The sequence below is a fragment of the Saccopteryx leptura genome, chromosome 9 (genome assembly GCF_036850995.1).
Source record: "Saccopteryx leptura isolate mSacLep1 chromosome 9, mSacLep1_pri_phased_curated, whole genome shotgun sequence".
Classification (NCBI taxonomy): domain Eukaryota; kingdom Metazoa; phylum Chordata; class Mammalia; order Chiroptera; family Emballonuridae; genus Saccopteryx; species Saccopteryx leptura.
The window spans coordinates 9,541,067-9,561,088 of record NC_089511.1 but is presented as its reverse complement, the minus strand read 5'-3'; the positions used below and the strand labels follow the sequence as shown (position 1 = coordinate 9,561,088).

The 20,022-nt window shown below is 44.4% G+C and overlaps 1 protein-coding gene across 1 annotated transcript; it reads left to right on the top strand.

The window, feature by feature from the left end:
- Positions 1 to 861: 861 nt before the first annotated feature.
- On the top strand, positions 862 to 19,274 carry BBS2 (Bardet-Biedl syndrome 2). Its single transcript, XM_066349237.1, has 17 exons — positions 862 to 1,190; positions 3,408 to 3,635; positions 4,835 to 4,960; positions 5,233 to 5,295; positions 6,112 to 6,189; positions 9,042 to 9,146; positions 9,230 to 9,316; positions 11,092 to 11,227; positions 11,472 to 11,611; positions 12,433 to 12,577; positions 12,671 to 12,842; positions 13,485 to 13,614; positions 14,743 to 14,874; positions 15,241 to 15,378; positions 16,249 to 16,361; positions 17,737 to 17,885; positions 18,923 to 19,274. The coding sequence occupies exons 1-17, from the start codon at positions 1,074 to 1,076 to the stop codon at positions 19,027 to 19,029; spliced, it is 2,166 nt and encodes a 721-aa protein (XP_066205334.1). The 5' UTR covers positions 862 to 1,073; the 3' UTR covers positions 19,030 to 19,274.
- Positions 19,275 to 20,022: the final 748 nt, after the last annotated feature.

Genomic DNA, 20,022 nt, shown 5'->3' with positions numbered 1-20,022 from the left:
TTGTCTCTCTCTCTCTTCTCTCTCTCTCACTCTCACTCCTCTCTAAAATGAATAAATAAATTTTTTTAAAAATGGGGAGCCAATGAAGAGTTACGAAAAAAGGAGGGGACAGTGGTCAAGATTTGTTATCTGTAACGTGGGATAACAATAGTCCCCGCATTGTCAGGTTGTTGTAGGATTGAGATGATACATATAACGTACTTAGAATGGCACCTAGAAAATGCTCGGTAAATGTCAGTGCTGCTGCTGATTCTAATGTCCTATTAGGAAGAGGAGCTGCAAAGTTGCAGGCCACAACGGCGGTACCTCGAGAAGCGAGGCTTGGCGGGGTAGATGGCCTGACCGGTGGCGGCACACTGGCTGTAGTGTTGACCCAGAGCACCGAAGTCACCACTTTAAAACCCGAGGTCACCAGCTCGAGCCCAGAGTTGTTGGCTTGATCCCAAAGTTGCTGGCTCCATTCTGTGGTTGCAGGTTTGACCCCTGGTCAAGGAATGTGCGAGAAGCAATCGATGGACGCACAACTGCAGTGGAGAAACGAGTTGATGCTTCTCTCTCTCATCAACCTAACAGTTTAAGGTAAGGGGCAGAAAAGGCAGTCAAGACATTTCTTGAATGAATGACTCTGGAGGGTGGTAGCATATGTGTAACACGCAGGGGTGCAGTTGGCTGTAGTGCTAGAAGGAGAAGGTCTGGGGGTGCGCTAGCTCAGACATGGTCACTGCAGACACCTCAGTGGAGCCGCAAAGAAAGCGGAGAAGTTACAGCCGCAAAACACACTACTCCATCGCAGAGGGAGTCGATTTCGGGCTTTGCAGAGGAAAAAGCTCGACTGCGCAGCCGTAGGAGCTGGGCGGAGCCTGCGCAGCCGCAGACGCAGCTGAGCGGGTCTGCACAACTGCAAAAGCAGCTGGCGGCGCGGGGGCCTCTCGGACCCGTGCTGTTTTGCATCTTGGCTGAGGCAGCAGGAGCCGAGTTGGTCTGATCCCTGCGCCCCTCACCGCAGCGGGTGGGACCGGCTCCGCTGTGCCGGCTTCGGGCCACCAGCCGTCCTGCCCACAGCCGCCGCCATCATGCTGCTGCCCGTGTTCACCCTGAAACTGCGCCACAAAATCTGCCCACGCATGGTGGCCGTAGGGCGCTACGACGGGACGCACCCGTGCCTGGCGGCCGCCACCCAAGCGGGCAAGGTAACCGCTCCCACCTGCGCGGAGCCGGGGTCCCTGGAGGCCCACGGTCCTCGCGGGCCGCCACCCTGCGGCCCCGCCCCTTAGTCCCGCCCCCGCCCCCAGCCAGGGTTGCCCGGCAACCGGACCACAGTCTTCTCAATCCTGGGCACAGTAATGAATGATGGGGTCTCGCTGGAATGGCTTTTCCTAGCAGTTAACTTGACTTAGACTCGGACAGTGTTGGAGTCCCCGTACAGATAGGGAGCTTAGGAAGGAGAAGTCCACAGAAGGGGGAAGGGGCTGCTCAGGGTTAGCAGTGGTAACACCTCAGACTAGAGCCCTAGGGCCTCTGTCTGTCACTCTGAACTCCTTCCACTATCTCAGGCTGCCTCGAGCCAACCTAGTTGATGATAAAAACAAAACAAAACAAAAAACAACAAAAAAGAACAAAGACCCCCAAATGAAGTGATTCAGATTGCACTTTTGATCTGTATCCATGTACATTCAGATCTTTCCCCATAATTTATTCACTAAGTACCTATTAGGTGTTTACTATGTGCCAGGTCCTGTGCAAGGTGTGGGAGTCATAGAGATGAAAAAGACACGGCCATTCAACAGTCACCAGCCTTTTGCGGAGCACCTCCTTTGTGCTTGATGTTGAGGATTCAAAGCTAAAGCTGGAGTCCCTACTTTCCGAAAGCTTTTAGTCAAGAAGGACAATGAACTGGTCAAATCAAGGCCCTGTGTATTGATGGAGGCCTGCCCCCAATGCATGGAATAGAGGAACAGCAAGCTCAGGGACTTCTAACAGTTACAAAGCCTTTTTTATTACATTAATTGTCTTGGCATTCTTGCAACAATGCCAAGGGCAGCAGCCTAGCACAGGTGTGTTGGATCTGGCTCTAGTACCTACTAATTTCATGACCTTGGGCAAAGGTACTTAATAATAGTATCTACCACATACAGTTGTTATGAGGACTAAATAAGTTACTACATATGAAGCCCTTGGCGTATAAGAAATGGTCACTAATTGTTAGCTGTTGTTTTGTATTACTCCCACTGTACTGACTAGTGGTTCAATACTTCAGGTCACTCAACTAGGAAGTCTTGGGCTTGTGAGGATCAAATGTGGTAACATTTATAAAAACATGTTATGGAGTACTTTACACAAATGAGATCATGAATGCAATCTTCAGTAGCTATATACCTTTTCTAAATGTTTCTAATAAATTATTTTGAAAATTATTTTTTTAATAGACTACCTTGTTTAGGTAATTTAAAATTAATTTTGTTTGGATGTATACCAAAGGGATGAAATACTCATTTGAAATTAGTGAATTATAGAACTAGAAGGAGCTTAAGGGATATCTCGTCCAATGTTTCACATCATTTTTTTACATATTGATCCCCCCTCCCCATTATGGAACTTTATTATAAAATGAAATTTTAATACCACAGATATACGGTGTATCTGTTTTTGTACTGTGGCCTTTTGGGGAGGCAACAGGTCACTAATACTAATATCTAAGATCCCCCATCTCAACCTCAGTCACCCCTTTCGGGGAGCTATCATCCCCTTGAGAATGCACATTCTACTCCAAACCTCTTTTTTACAAATAAAGCCCAAGGAAATTGAATGATTTGTGCTGACACTCCGATGATTATATTTATGATTGTTGAAACTGCTAAATTAATTAACTTTGGGCTAATTATTTAATTCTATCTTACTAGTATAGACTATGAAAGTGTTCAAGAAGCTTGATTTTTGTGATTCAGTTTAAGTTTGTAAAACAGATTTATTAACTACCAGACTGTTTTAAGGGTAAAGAAGTGAATTCATTAGGTGCTTGGATGAAAGATACTAAAGGAAGTGTTTATTGTATTTTCTGCTATCATTTTAGTGTGTAGCAATCTTTGTAGCTGGTGGCAGTTTCCTGTAGGTTGATGGGACAAAGGCTGGTTTGTCAGAGTGCTTGGACAGTCTGCTGCCCCTGTAAGCAACAATTAGACCTTGTTCATCACCTTGTTTACACGGCCAAGAACCATGGATTTCTACAATTCGTAGTGATTGAAAGTCAGCCATACACAGAACTGTGTTATGGGTTTTTACGTTTTCGGTGGTTAAAGTGACTTATTGTTAATGTTGAACTCTGTTAATAACCTGAGTCTTTAAAAAAAGTGTTAATTTTATGTATTATTGGTATTTTAAGGGAATGCAATTTACTGTTTTTGTTTCAGGTTTTTATTCACAACCCTCATACAAAGAGCCAGCATTTCGGTGCGCCCAGGGTCTTCCAGAGCCCCCTGGAGTCTGATGTTTCCCTGCTCAACATTAATCAGGCTGTCAGCTGCCTGACTGCTGGAGTATTGAACCCTGAACTTGGCTATGATGCTCTCTTAGTGGGGACACAGACTAATCTTTTGGCTTACAATGTTTACAATAATTCAGATTTTTTCTACAGAGAGGCAAGTATACCCCTTTTATAACCGTAACATTCCCACTACCCATTAATGTTCACTTTTGTTATGCTTGAAGGAGATCAGACATCTATTTTGATTTATTATGTGGCGATTGTGCTATAATTAAACAGCGAGGTGATTTTGCCGTTTGCATCTGCTTGACCCACTTGACGTTATTTAATTGTCATGGTTGCTGAGTGGTTTCGTTTTGCATTTCCCTCCTGAACAGTGATGTAGAACTCCATTTCCTGTGCTTACTGCCTATTTCTGTCCTTTGTGAATGTTGAAGTCTTTCGTCTTTTTATTTATTGGTAGTCTGTGTGTATCATTGATTTGTAGGTGTTCTTTGGATATACTGAGTACAAGTTTCTTGTCAGATTTATAGATAACAAATATGTTCTCCTAGTATGTGACGTATTCCAACAGGTAGGTGTTGATGAATAAAAGTTTTCAATTTTGATGAAGTCCATCTGATCAATTTTTTGGTTAGTGCTTTTCCTGCCCTTAGAAACTTTTGGTCACATAGATACGCTCCCTATGTTTTTATACAAGACTGGAATTGAGTTTAGGACTGTATTAGTCAGGATGTCTATATATAGAGAGAGGCGTGGAGAGGGATGTATTTTAAAGAATTGGTTCACACAGTACGGAGATTGCTAAGTCCCAAATTTGCAGTGTCGGCTAGCAGGTTAGAGACCCAGGGAAGAGTTGATGTTGAAATTCAAGTCTGAAGGTAGTCTAGTGGCATTATCTTCCTTCCTCAGGGGCTAGTCATTTTTCTATTAAGGTCTTCAACTGATTGGATGAGGCCCACCTACATTATAAAGGGTAATCTGCTTTACTCAAAGGCTCTCAAAGGCTACTGATTTAAATGTTAATCTCATCTAAAAATACCTTCACAGAAACATCTAGAATAATGTTTGGCCGAATATCCTAGAGAGCCTTGGACTTTGTAGCAGCTTATTGTGGCAGATTAGTGTGTGATGCCCAGGGCCTGAGTGTCCCTGGATCTGTGTTTGTCATTGCATCGGCACAGGTGTGCCACAGTCATTGTCCTCAGTGGACAGCCCCCCCCCCCCCCAGGAGACCGTGTGGGTTCTCACAAATGAGGACAGAGGAATTCGAGTATCCAAATAAGGACGTATGTTACCTCCAGTGTGCCTGCCCAGTCTTGTTATCTGAGATTTTATCTTTTTTCTTCTTAGGTGGCAGAAGGGGCCAATGCAATTGTGTTGGGGACATTGGGAGACATTTCCTCTCCTCTTGCGATTATCGGTGGAAATTGTGCTCTGCAGGGTTTTGATCACGAAGGAAATGATCTCTTTTGGACGGTATGAAGAACAAAACACTCTCTTTAGTACTCTTAAACATTTTTCCTTTTAATGTTCTTTACGTTTTTTTTTTTTGTTTTTTTTTACCATTGACTGTAATGAATAAGAGAGAACAAAATGGAACCGTGTTTGTAGTTCTGTACCTTATAAAAGGATATGCAAAATTTGAAGAACACCTGTTGGTTTGTGTAATCCCCTCTTTCATGTGGCTGTTACAGTCAGATGAAGTGAAAAAAAGAGGGCATATTCCTGATACTGGGTTTTATTTTCAGGTTACTGGAGATAACGTTCATTCCCTGGCCTTGTGTGACTTTGACAGTGATGGGAAAAATGAGGTATGTGGGGGAGGAGAAAACGTCTCTTTGTGTTCAGCTGAATAAATTTTCCCACGACGGTGACACTGGTGTTGAGAGGCGCGTTCATTTCTCCTGTTTGCTATTGGCGCTCTGTTGCCTAAATAATGTGCTCACTGGCCTCGTTTGTCTTTCTCCTCTCTTTTGAACAATCACTCACTTTTTGTGTCTAGTACAAAGATCAAGGCCGTGATATTTCAAAGACATGGGACAGGGAGGGAGGGCAGAAGAGACGACGGGACTACAGTCATCCTCACAATCTTATAACTTGCTTCTGATGCTATTGAACCGTATCAGGAGATAGTTTTAAATTTTGGCCAACTCCTTCAGGAATTTAGCGGTTTTAGAGATTGGCTCTTAGCCTTTGAAATGATTCTCAGGGTTACTCTAGACATTAGCTTCTCGAGCAGCCAGAGACGTGTTGCGTTGGGCAGTGACTTACCCCCCGCCTTTGTCCACGGATACCGAGCTCTGGCATTTGGAACAGGGCTCCCATCTGCAGGCAGAAGGGTGCCGAGCCTGGAGCGTTGTCAGGTGCGTGCTGGAAGAACACGCCCTGGCAGGACGGGCGGCCCACATGCCAGGAGACACCCTCTAGAGCCACTGTTTCCCTCCTGGGTGAATTTGTTTTGACCTCTGCATTAGAGGGAACCTTCCTGAGCATTGGATTGCTGGGAGGGAGATCGGAAGTCTTGGGTAGCAGTAGCAACCTACAAAATATGCCATTTTTTGTTTTATTTATGGAAATGTTTCTGTGTTCATTTGCTGAACTAAATATGCATGATTTTTTTTAAAAAGCTTCTTGTTGGATCTGAGGATTTTGATATCCGAGTTTTCAAAGAAGATATGATTGTGGCAGAAATGACAGAGACAGAGGTAAGCAGCACAGTCAACTGTAACATCAAATGAGAGTGCTGGGACGTCTGCTCACAACCCAGGCAGTTTTAGGGTAGAAACCATGGGGCTCAAACAGAGTTGTACATTGCAAAGAAAGAAGCATCTAAAAATCTTGTATAAGAGGTGTTTTGAAAAGACTGATTAAATAGAGGAAAATTATTGAGCAGAGGGGGATTTCTTTTAATGAGATAATACATCATCAACGTAATGACAACTATTTATTGTGCACTCTATATATGCCGTGTACTGTTCTAAGTACTTGATGTGAGCCAGCTCATTTAATGCTACAAGAACCCTATTAGGAAGGAAATACCATTATTCCCATTTTACAAATGAAACTGATGTTAAGTTTCTTTGTTAAATTACACACACAAGACCATGACTTTTAACCGGCTTGATCAGGATTTGAACCCTTGTGTCTTGTCCTTTTCATGTCTGTTAAATGGGTTATACTTTTTCTCTTCATTCAATTTAAGTACTTCTTAGGCACATTTCTGTACAGAAGCTTAAAAATTTGATATTAGAGAGAGAACTTGGCTAACTTCTTTGTGATCAGAATTACTTCATGTAATTGAACCCGATGTGTTTCTTAAAGAGTTTAAACTTCAATTTTTAAAGCATTCCCTAAGATCATCCTTATTCTTTGTAGTTTTTTTAAAAAAAATTATTTATTGATTTTAGAGAAAGAAGAGAGAGAGAAAAGTGGTGGGGGAGGAGTGGGAAGCATCAACTGGTTGTTGCTTTTCATATGTGCCTTGACAGGGCAAGCCTAGGGTCTTGAACCAGTGACCTCAGCGTTCCAGGTCGACGTTTTATCCACTGCACCGACAGGTCAGGCATCCTTTGTAGTTTTGACATTGTTAGGATATACGCGCTGGTGCGCTAGGACTGAGCAAGATGGAGACAGAAAAAAGAATTGGGGTGTTCTGAGTAAAGGGAGGAGAAGAGGATGAAGGAGCAGTAGCTAGTGCACGTTGTAAATGGGCAGAGAAAAGCAAGGGAGGGAGTCTGAGGGGGCAGAATGGCGGGACTCTGCAGACTGGAGCCAGGTGGTGTTTGGGCGTCCGGTCTCAACACCGCACTTGACCACCTGTCCTAGCCTTTCGCCACTTACAGAAGTGACGTAGGTGAGGCAAGCTTCATCCCCTAACTGCAGAGGAGGCCAACAAGCAAAACTTGCATATTGATATACAAAGTGCTAGCAATGATTTTAGCTAATTGATCGTTATCCTCTAGCAAGAGCCACAGATTTTTGCTTAGTCCTACTATACTTCTTACATACTTGCGGTTACTATGATTGCAAAGCGATAGTTGTGGACAGAGAAGAATGAAGGCGAGAGATGAGAGCTGAGCAGCAGTCTGAAGACGTGTGTCTGCGCAGGGGGCTCTGTTTGGTGTGTGTGTATGCGCGTGCGCTCTGGAGACAGGGCCCTTAGCTTCCATTAGGTTCTTAAAGGACTTTGCCACTTTCCCACCTACCCCCCCCCCCAAGGAGAACCAACTGGAGAATCCCTGTCCCGTAGGTGCTGTGCCTGGCATTGTCATTGCCTTTCCTGTCATTTGAATTTGTAGTAACTCTTTCCCGTTCGGTGGGCATCGTTCAGGCTTTGCTGGGCTTCTGTTTATTCTCAATACTATAGATGGGAGGAGAGCACATTCTTCGAAACACCTGTATCCTGGGAGAGGCCAGGAGAACCTGAAATGGAACTAGGGTTTTGAGGTGACTATTGATCCTCTAGCCCACAAAAGAAAGAAACTAGTGAACTAAGGAAGGACCATGGACCTGGGGAATCTGGAGCCTAAATTTAGACAAGTGTGGATTTTATAAAATTGTTCATTTCAGGGTAATTTTTTCCTGTCCTCTCAGTTTGATTTTGCCCCTAGCTCAAAAGTCTTTCCCAGATCAGCAAAATGGTAATTCATTCATCCGGCCGTTCCACAGTGCCAGGTATTGCCAGAGAATGCCCTGAGCATTGATTCTGAAACCTACACAGCACTTTGTATTCAGAGTGAAGGGACGTGGGTGGTTTTATAGAATAGCTGGAGGCGTGGAGGAGATTACATAACTATTCCCTGCTTTATACAATTTATTTCTCAATACCTCTTGTCTTAGGGTCAGAATGAGAAAGTAAGTCTGCAGGATCATAGATGTTATTAAGCTTTGGTTTTAACTTTAAAAGGTAATTTTATTTAGTACCTAAAAATTTATCCTTTTGAGATGTTAAATCCCCAAACAGTCCTATAACTATTTCTTATATAACGTGTGCATCATGTATCATAACATGTATAGTGGTCACATATATACACAGAGGCGTGTGCTTGGGTTTTCACTTCTCCAAGGATTATGTTTTTTTCCTAAAAAATGTCTTCCATTTTAGCAAACAAATTATGACATAGGACAAAAAGTATCCACATAAAGATATTCAATTGTGGATTTTGTAAGTCTTTATAAAATTTAGACGGTGGGATATTATAAGTTAAGGTAATTGGAATAATCATTAAAACATTCTGTTTTTATCTCGTGTACTCATCTTATTTCCTCCTTTATCCCTCAATTTTACTGTATTTCTTTTTGTAATTTGCTGCAGCTTGCCATGTAAGCTTGATCTAAAACAGCAAACCTTGTGAGTTTATTCAGTTTCATTATCCAACCTCTGCAATAGATGAGACGGGTCATAGAGAGGAGGAATACCTTACCCACTAACGGATTGGAAGTGCACTCAAGTCTAATTTTAACACTGTAGCGAGGCATGCAGCTTTATAAAGCTGTACTTTGCATTAAATTGAGCCTTAGTGAAACACTGGTGTATATTTGTGTTATTTTTTTGCAGGTAATCACCAATCTTTGCCCCATGTACGGCAGCCGATTTGGCTACGCCCTTTCCAACGGCACAGTTGGAGTTTATGACAAAGCAGCTCGATACTGGAGAGTTAAAGTTAGTATGAGTCAACCTCTGGCATACAGGGATTTTATACATATTGAGAGACTTCTCTACTAATTCTTTGAATTCCTTTTCAGTCCAAAAATCATGCCATGAGCATTCATGCTTTTGACCTGAACTCGGATGGCGTGTGTGAACTGATAACTGGTTGGTCCAATGGGAAGGTAAGTCGGATAGCAGAGTTTAGGTACCAATTCCAAGTACTAATCGTCTGAGACGTGTTGGCTGTATGATTCAGAACAGTAACACGAGGATACAAACTTGCATTCCTTGGCTGTACTTCCAAATTCAACTTTATAATCTTCCCACGGTTTTTCTTCCTGCTGTAGTTATCAACATTACTGAGTAATGAGTGTTCTTTTGGCCTATGTCCCTATTTATTTATTTATTTATTATTTTTTAAAAATTTATTATTTTTAAAGATTTTATTTATTGATTTTACAGAGAGAAGGGGGGTGACAAGTAGTTGCTTCATTCTAGCGGTTCACTGCTTCCTTATTGTACGTGCCTTGACCGGGCAAGCCCAGGGTTTCAAACCGGCAACCTCAGCGTTCCAGGTCGGTGCCTTACCCACTGCACCACCACAGGCCAGGCCTATGTCCCTATTTAGGTGATAATCTCTAGAAGATTCTTTCTAAACCTCTTGAAGGAATGAGGATCCGTGCAGGTTGACCTTTGGCATAGACCAATAAAACAAGGAATTTTAATAAGCTAATAAAGAACTGTTTGTACAGCTCTTTTCTAATAAATCTTAAAACTAACTGAAAACCTAAAATTAATGGGGATAATGTTTCCCCAGCTGTAACTTCAAAATAAAGTCTTTTTGCCTTCTTTCCTTCTTTTACTTCAGATCAGAATTGTCGACAGTGTTTTGGCGAGTCAGGATCGTTTTGTTAGAAACTGCCCCGTGGCTGCCAGGTGTCCCCCGATACCGTTTGCCCTGTCCTGTCTGTCAGGGCTGCCTGCCTGCAGAGCAGCGCGTTCCTGTCGTTCTTCTCTGAGTTTGCTTTGCTTTTGGCCAGGGCCTTGCGACTTTGCTGTTATGTTGGTTCCTTCTTCTCCACTTGGTTTTGTCTCTGGTATGAGTGTTAAAAATTATAAAGGGAAGATGGTGTAGTTGCATATTAAGAAACTTGAAAATCCAAAGGTGAATGGATTAAGCACAAAACTCATAGATACAGACAGCAGTGTGGTGATGACCAGAGGGAAGGGGTGGGGGAGGGGGAAGAGGGAAAAGGGGGATAAACAGTGATGGACGGAGACCTGACTGGGGGCGGGGAACACACAATGCAATATATCTAGGATGTATTATGGAAGTGTACCCTGAAACCTCTATAGTTTTACTAGCCAGTGTCACCCCAGTATAGTCAATAAATGAGAAAAAATAAAAAACCTTGAAAATCCATAAAATGGACCACATTTTGGAGGGACCTATTTCTTATAAACCTCTAACGTGCCAGGTCCTGTACTAAGTGCCTTCCGTGTATTAGCTCCTTTAGGCTTTGTTCCCACGCTGGGAGGTGGAGGTGCCATTATTGTCATGGGTCCCAGATCAGGAGTCCAAGCACGGGAGGGTTCATAAACTTGCCCAAGACCCCACAGAATAGATAGTAAGGGCAAAGCTGGAACCGGAACCCAGCAGTCTGGGCCTTCGCTCTATGCATTATATGTCCTGCCTCTCTGTCAACTCGTTTATCCAAATGCAATGGGATGGCAAGGCCAATATGTAAAGTAATTGACTTAGAAAGAAGAAAGCACAGCTGGTTAAGGCTGTCTGGGGTCCCCTTGCGGGGTCCCCAGCGGTCATAGGTGCCTCCTTAGAAGCCACAGGGCTCCATGGAGTGCCCTTGGAATCCGCTAAACGCAATGACCATTACATTTTGGGGGGTTTTCAAAACTGTAAAGTGATTGACTTTTCAAATTCTTATTTTATTTTTAGGTCGATGCTCGCAGTGACCGAACTGGGGAGGTCATCTTTAAAGACAACTTTTCTTCGGCGATCGCCGGCGTGGTGGAGGGCGATTACCGGATGGATGGCCACATGCAGTTAATCTGCTGCTCCGTGGACGGGGAGAGTGAGTTGAGAGGGGAGAATCCCGGAGAAGTCTTGAGTTTCAGCTTGATTGGGTCAGAATACCAGGAAATTCCCCTCTGAAGTGTTTGTTTTGATGTCCTCTCGTTCTGATAAGTCCACCTGAGTTGGGGAAATGTGAACGTAGGTGTTCCGTGTATAAGACCAGGTGATTGATGACCTTCAAGTAGACCTGACTAGACTTGGGACATTTCTTGGTGTGGTGAGCGTTTCTTCCTTCCGTTCAGTCCGGGGCTACCTGCCAGGCACGGCTGAGACGAGGGGGAACTTCATGGACAGCAGCGTCGAGCAGGACACGATCCGAGAGCTGAGTCAGAAGAAACAGAACCTGTTGCTGGAACTCCGTAACTACGAGGAAAACGCCAAGGTGGGTCCCGGTGCAGCGGGACCTAGAATCGGAGCGGTGGGGGTCTGGCGCGTGTGGAAGGAGAAAGGTGTCTCCTGGGTGTGTCTGCCGTGCTGCGGCTCCCGCCTCCCGACCGGCAGAAATGCAGGCTGGGTCAGAATGGATCGGGCAGGTGTCCTTCCACCGGGCAGTTCCACGCGCAGGAGGCGGAGCTACAGCGGTGTTCGCACCAGAGGTCCGAGACGTTTCCCACAGCTGCACTGCAGCGGAGGACAGCCGGGGACAGCTTAGCTGTTGACTGGCAGCAAGGAGCACACGCTGGGGAACGTGAGGCAGCTGTGAAGGAGCTACACATACTTGGGCAGATACGGAGGGCTGTGAGTGGGAGTCTGTGAAAGGAAGGAGGAGTAATATGTATGGAGTATCTTTTATCTTTTCAAAAATAAGTAACATAAAAAGGGACAACCACAGTGACTGGTCTGTGTGTGTTGATACATGCATCGACGGCTGCAGGATGTCCCGGCGAGCAGGGTTTTACGTGGTCCTGCCGTGCAGGACTGTTGCTGAATTGCTGTGCTAAATGAATTTTCTTATTTTAAAAGAACAACACAAAAGATGTGAAAGGCATGACGGGGCACAGTGGACCTTAAATCCAGAGAGGGCCAAGGGTGTTTTCACTTGAGAAACGGCTGGGCAGAGCAAGGCTCTGAATTCTGAGAAATGAGGTTAAAATAAAATAATAAGAGAAGAGTGTGCCTGTTGAAGCAGGAAAACCATAGTATTTAAAAGTGACATCAGCTCAGTTGGGTGACTGACTGGGACGCGGGTGGGATGTTTTGCAGGCCGAACAGAGCAGCCCACTGAATGAGGCCGACGGGCAGGGAGGCATCATCCCCGCCAACACCAAGCTCCACACCGCCCTCTCCGTCAGCCTGGGGAACGAGACTCAGGCCGCTCACGTCGAACTGTGCGTGTCTACTTCCAACGGTAAGAAGCTCTTTACTGCCACTCCAGCGCGGGTGGGCGCCTGTGCCGCCTGAGCGTGCCTCCTGAACCCGCCGTTTTCTCTGCTCCCTGCAGACACCATCATCCGCGCGGTGCTGATTTTTGCAGAGGGGATTTTTCTGGGGGAGAGCCACGTGGTACACCCCAGCATTCACAGCCTGTCCAGCTCCCTCCGCATCCCGCTCACGCCTCCCAAAGACGTCCCTGTGGATCTGCACTTGAAAACCTTCGTGGGTTACAGGAGCAGGTGAGCCCCTGGAAGTCACGGTCATTTCCAGACAGCATGTAGGAAAGGGCGAGATGTGTAGATTTCCCCGTTATGCCAGGAAGGCTGTTGGGGCCACAGAAGCCATCGAATGGTTCTGTCCACCCAAGCGAATTTTCCCAGGACCTTATTTCCCTAATTTGAAATCTTTCAAAATACAAAAAGGGTAATCACGTTTATGATGGGTATTTTCTGGTTTAAGTCTGATGATGTTGTGAACACAGAAGTTCAAAAAAGTATGTTTAATTGGTGATTTGTGAACTTCTGGTTTTGACCACTAAGAGTATAAGGGTTGGGATACTTCTTTATATTAGAATTATACATAACCTCAGCTAGTGGAGGAAGTCCACTGGATCTGTGCAAGACAAAAGCCTTTTCACACGTTTTTAAAGGGTGTTTTAAACTCTTGGTGCACGTGTACATACATGTAGAGTCAGTTATCTCCAAATCCCAAACCCCGTTACTGTAGTAGTTTAACCTTCAAGTTTGGGGGGATATTTTCCATCTGTGAAACCCTGAAATGTCAACTTGGTGACTCAGTCGTGACCTTGTTTTCTGGGCCTTGCGCTTTGAAATACCATTCAATACAGAACAGTTCTCTTGTGTTCCCCTGGTCGGCCACAGTACCCAGTTCCACGTGTTTGAGCTGACGAGACAGCTCCCGCGGTTCTCCATGTATGCGCTGACCAGCCCGGACCCCGCCAGCCAGCCGCTCAGTTACGTCAACTTCACCATCGCAGAACGGGCCCAGAGAGTGAGCTGCTGGCTTTTTTCTTTCAATACTTCTGCATCTTAGGACCCTTTGGATATTATTTCTTAGGAGGGAGGAATCACATGAGTGAGTTATTTGGTAGCAGTAAATATGACACAAATTATGTAGCTTTGGTGTTGGTTTATAACCTGTCACAAAAATATTGCTAGAATACCCCCTTTCTCTGACTTTGGAAAAATACACTCCTTGTTTAGCTGAGCAGTCCTTACTTATTGGTGAGTTCTCACCCGTTTTTAATTACTCTTTCTTTGGTTATGGTCTTAGTGTGGCTCTCCTGACCCTAGTGTTTAAAGAGAAGCCTGCATCAAAATGGAAAGAGTGGGACTTGGAGCTGGGAACATTCTTGGGTTAATGTGCTCCTTTAATTAAATTCTTAGTGATTTCGCGGAACGCCCTTCACCAATCTGAGCCTCCTTCTTATCTGTAGATGTGGCTATCTTACCACACAGGGGCCCCAGAAGATTACATAATTGGTGTGACGGTCCCTTGTAAATTTGACAGGCCTGATGCCAGTGGACTGTGGCTGGACCTCAGGATTCTTAGTGGGGCTTATCAATCGTGTAGATTCTCAGGCCCCTTCCTGGCCTGTGGGACTGGGAGCTATATAGGTGTGGGCCCTCCCAGAAGGCCTCATGGTGGTTATTGTGTGGAACCTGTGTTTCAAACCACTGTAAAGTGCTGTAATTATTAATTTTAAAAGTTATTTTTATTGTGTGGATGTGTCATGGTGTCTGTGCATTCATATTTAAAAATTTTTAAAGGAATGGACTCGAATAATTTTAAGCAGACTACATTGCCCAGGGCATAGCCACAGAGCTACCATGTAAACAGATCAGCATCATACTTGATCTTTTTCTACACTGCAGATTAGATTATGTCTAAGTTGAAAATACTATTAAATTATGCATGCTGTTGGCCTGACGTGATTATGAATGTCATTTAAGAACATGCAGGAGGCGGGAAAAGGGGTGTGATTAGTGTTTTCTTGACTGGGGGGTGGTGGTGAAGTATAATTCTGTTTACCAAGCAATGAAACGAGAAAGGATAGAAACTCTTAACAGTGACTGTATTTTAAAATTGAAAGTTCCTTTCATTCTATTCATTTTTAAGGTTGTTATATGGCTCAGCCAGAACTTTCTGCTCCCAGAAGACACAGACATTCAGAATGCTCCATTTCAAGTGTGTTTCACATCTCTACGGAACAGTAGCCAGCTGTGTATAAAAATAAAACTCAGCGGAGAGGTAATGGTTAATATTGTGGACATAGACTTCTCAGGCAGTGTTTTCCATTTCGTGAGCTGAAGTGGGGGACGCCTGTCTCAAGGTCATAGAACCACCTGTTTCAGCTGAGTCTGTCAGTGTTAATCATCTTAGACACGGTGTAAGCTAGAACAGTGGTTTTCTGCCTCCCTCCCTCCCGCCTTCCTCGTCTAATTTGGGCAGGGTTAGGAATAATGAATGTGATCTATTATTTCCTTGAGGGTAAAACCCTGTCTTAGTCATAACTGATGCTCAGTAAATGTGTTGAGTGTGGGGAAATTCAGGTACTGCTTCAGCTCAGTTTGTCTCTGCTCTGAGGATGCTAACCCTGTCTCTTCCTCTGGCTAGATCACTGTAAACACTGATGATATTGATCTGGCTGGGGATATCATCCAGTCAATGGCGTCGTTTTTTGCTATTGAAGACCTTCAGGTAGAAGCGGATTTCCCTGTCTACTTTGAGGAATTACGAAAGGTGCTATTTAAGGTGAGGGCGCCCAGTGGTTGTGTTTGTAAGAACATGGTGGTTTAATAATGTCTGAAGTGTTTCTCCTAGGACAGCGGTCAGCAAACTCATTTGTCAACAGAGCCAAATAGCAACCGTACAACCATTGAAATTTCTTTTGAGAGCCAAAATTTTAAACTTAAACTATACAGGTAGGCACATTGTTGTTGATTTCATTAGGGTACTCCTAAGCTGGCCTTTGCTAAAATCACTCAAGGGGCCCCAGAGCTGCGGCTTGCCGCCACTTTCCTAGGAGAGGGATGTACTACAGCTGTACGTAGTTCTGTGGCAGTCATGGTTTAAAGAATTTTGCAAGTTTTTAAAATCAAAATTGAACCGGTATCGGAGAGTTCAGTAGTTAAAAGGATTTCTTCTATAACAGGGAGTAGTTAGCTCTTGACCACCCTGCTTTCTTTGTTTGATTTAGGGGAATACTTTTTAAAATACACATCAGCAGTTTCCTTTGCTAACTCTTCATCTTACCTATTGTATCTAGTTTGCTCTTTGGTTTAGTGCTTTCCAACAAATTCAAAAGAAAAAGGGAAAATAACGATTGTGATTGGCCCTGAATTGTAACCACATTTCCACCCCAAATCTCTGAAATGTGTATGTTGCTAGGGCTTCCCTGCGACAACATGGAAAGGACCCCCAGGGAATGTCATCTCGAGTGCTGGAGGCAGCACAGACTAGTCACTGGCGGGAAGAGGACACAGTGAGGGTCACGGCGGTCCAAGTTGGCAGGGGAAAGGCGAGGGCCTTGCTGTAGATATGGTCGACAGCGTCTCCTCAGTCGGTCTGGTTTCTAGGAAGCCTGGGAGGTCTTTCTCATTCCTGCGTGTTCACGGTCTGCAGGTGGATGAGTATCACTCGGTTCACCAGAAGCTCAGTGCTGACATGGCTGACAATTCTAACCTGATCCGAAGTGTGCTGGTCCGAGCTGAGGATGCTCGTCTGATGAGGGACATGTGAGTCTTCACCGTGACCGGGATGGGCGCAGGTGGGACGTGCCAGTAACAGGGAATAGCAGCTCTCAGACGCTACTAGTAGGAGCGTGGTTGGTACAAGGACTCTGGAACATAACTTGGCATTATCAGTAGAGTTGAAAATGGGCATACCCTCTGATCCAGTAGTGCTCCTGCTTTGTAACCTAGAGAAACTGGTGTGCATGTAAACCAGGTACTTGTATTTGTACAGGAATGTTCATAAAGGCATTTCTTGTAAGACTCCCAAAGTGGGAACAGTCCAAACTAGCATCAACAGTATGATGGATAAATTATGATTTATCTATATAATGAGAATGTATGCATCTCAAAGACATGTACCAACATGGACAGATCTTACAAGCATAATGGAGATCAAAAGAAGTAAGACTCAAAAGAAGATGTGCAAAGTGCATTTCTATATAGCTTGAAAACAGACAAAGCTAAACTGTATTACCTGACCAGGTGGTGGCGCAGTGGATAGAGCGTCGGACTGGGATGCAGAGGACCCAGGTTCGAGACCCCAAGGTCGCCAGCTTGAGCACAGGTTCATCTGGTTTGAGCAAGGCTCACCAGCTTGAGTCCAAGGTTGCTGGCTTGAGCAAGGGGTCACTCGCTCTGCTGTAGCCTTTCTGGTCAAGGCACATATGAGAAAGCAATCAATGACCAACTAAGGTGCTGCAACGAAGAATTGATGCTTATCATCCCTCTCCCTTCCTGTCTGTCTGTCCCTCTCTCTGTCTCTGTCACCAAAAAACACCCCCCCAAAATTACACTGTGTCATTTGGGAAGCACACATAGATGGTGAAAATATAAAGAAAGGCAGGGGAGAGATGATGGTGTAAGATAGTATCATCTCCTAGCGGAGGAGGGCTGGTGTTCAGGAAGGACACGCAAGGGAACTTCCGGGATGCTGGTGCTGTCCTTGGTCCTGGCCTGGCTAACAAACATTGGTTCCAGGAACTCTTGAATATGTTCTACATTTTACAATAAAAAGGTGAAAACAGATATGGGTGGGTCTAGGACATTTATGTTCATCTGAAACCGGAAGGTAGGCTATCAGCTCATGTGTCCGCACCCCCAGCACTGGGGGCACTTGATAATTCTTGGCTCCTACATCAAACGAACCATGGACCAATAACAAAGGCAGACCACTTGTCTTCCATTTATTTGGAAGATCTAGATTATTTTGCTAGGGACTTAGCGATGTTTTCAAAGAAAACTTTAGTAGTTACCCTGTTTTAATGACAGTACAGGTAAGAATTTGGTGTCTTTATGTGTCTAAGAAGTTTGCAAGTTTTTTCATTTAAGCCTGCCATATTGAGATACAAAGATGTTCAATTTCTACTGATTTACACAGGAAAACAATGAAGAGTCGCTACATGGAGCTCTATGATCTTAACAAAGATTTGCTAAATGAATATAAAATTCGCTGTAACAATCACACAGAGCTACTGGAAAACCTCAAAGCAGTCAATCAAGCAATTCAAAGAGCAGGTCGTCTGCGTGGTGAGTCTCTTTTTGTAGCTTCGTTATTATAATGTGATTTTTGGGGCGAGACCATTGAAGATGGTGGTAGCTTCAAGAATTCATACTGGGGCCCATAGCTTTAGAGATACTTTTTTTTTTTTTTTTTTTTTTACAGAGACAGAGTCAGAGAGAGGGATAGACAGGGACAGACAGACAGGAACGGAGAGAAATGAGAAGCATCAATCATTAGTTTTTCTTTGGGACACCTTAGTGTTCATTGATTGCTTTCTCATATGTGCCTTGACTGTGGGCCTTCAGCAGACCGAGTAACCCCTTGTTTGAGCCAGCGACCTTGGATCCAAGCTGGTGAGCTTTGCTCAAACCAGATGAGCCCACGCTTAAGCTGGCGACCTCGGGGTCTCAAACCTGGGTCCTCCACATCCCAGTCCAACACTCTATCCCCTGCGCCACTGCCTAGTCAAGCTAAAGATACTTTTAACAGGCAAGTTGGCACCAGTCCCTGAGTTTAAGTCAGCCTGTTGTTTGGTGTCCAGATTTTAGAGGGAAAGAAACCTTTCAGCTCCTTTTCTTAGATCTTGCTGCATCCTCCAAAGAAAAACCTAGTGGCATGTACCCAAGAGGAAGGTCTTAAATACCCTTATTTAAAAAAACAGGTGGGGGAGACTGAAAACTAATGAGGTATGTGTCCAACTTAAAACTGAGGAAAAGAACAGTAAAGTGATCCAAAGGAAGGAGAAATATAGTTGGAGATTTATACTTAAAATCTGCTGTTTTGATCTCCTTTTGGACATAATCTTTGGTAGGGGAATATGAGCTTTGATCCTTTTCTATAAAACTAACTTCTGACTTCTAGGTCTGACATGGTCTCTAGGTTTGGTTTGTGATAAATTTCCTCACAAAGGTAGCTCTTAGGGACAGTCAGGTAAGTCAGTTGAATTTGCATGACCTGTAACTCTCCTACCCTAATTTTATGCTGTTTTAAAGCTGGTCTCTGATTTATAATCACTTTTCATAAGCATTCAGAGTGTACTGATTTGATGTTTCTTCTTGCATAGTTGGAAAACCAAAGAACCAGGTGATCACTGCTTGTCGGGACGCCATTCGGAACAACAACATCAACACGCTGTTCAGAATCATGCGGGTGGGGACCGCGTCTTCATAGCAGAGGGGAGACTGGGTAACGGAGTTTCTAGGCAGTGTCTTTCCCTGAAAATCCAGGCTGGTGGGCTTTGGGTCACATCCCGGTGAACCCAGGGTGCTGAGAACGAACACAGCCCGGGTGAGATGTACAAATGGAAGACGAAGCATTGCATTCGAAAAGTGTCTTCACTTTCTATTTTCTATTTCTATTAAATTTGTAATTTTAAAATAGGTTATGTATTCTTTACATTAAAATGTAAAAGTGTTGCACTTTGTGTTGACTGATTTTAAAATCACCACTGTATCAGAATTGCATTTTTAGGGACCCTAACAGAATCATCTCATCAGGGGTCATTCAGCCAAGACTTCCTAATTAGACCTAAAAATTCATGGGCAAGGCTTAGAGGGGTCAGCCTGCAGCAAGGTACTTTAAATACTCTTGACTTAAAGGCTGTCCGTTTATTTTCACATTAATTTGATCCTGTTGGTATTGGCATCTCTGGGCTCAGAGACAGAGTATGTTCTACCACGGCCCACAGCTTGGCTGTAAGTCGTGTGGAGGTTTGAAACCAGGCAGTCGTGGCCCTTTCTGCTATTCTGAACTGTTCCCAAGCAAGCAAGGCTGGATGAGATGAAAGTGATCATAAGACACTCAGTTACCTTCTTAGAAGTCATCATGTCAGCTTAGGAATGAGAAAACTGGTTATGTTACTTCCCTATTTTCCTATCCTGATAGAATCTGAGTGCCTTCTAGAAGCTACACTGTAAGCTCTATTTTGTTGCTGAATTTGGTTGAAGCTTTTGTGTGTGTGTGTATTTTTTCTGAAGTGAGAAGCAGGGAGGCAGAGAGACAGACACCCGCATGTGCCCGACTGGGATTCACCCGGCATGCCCAGCAGGGGGCGATGCTCTGCCCATCTGGGTCGTTGCTCCGTTGCAACCGGAACCATTCTAGCGCCTGAGGTGGAGGCCATGGAGCCATCCTCAGTACCCGGGCCAACATTGCTCCAGTGGA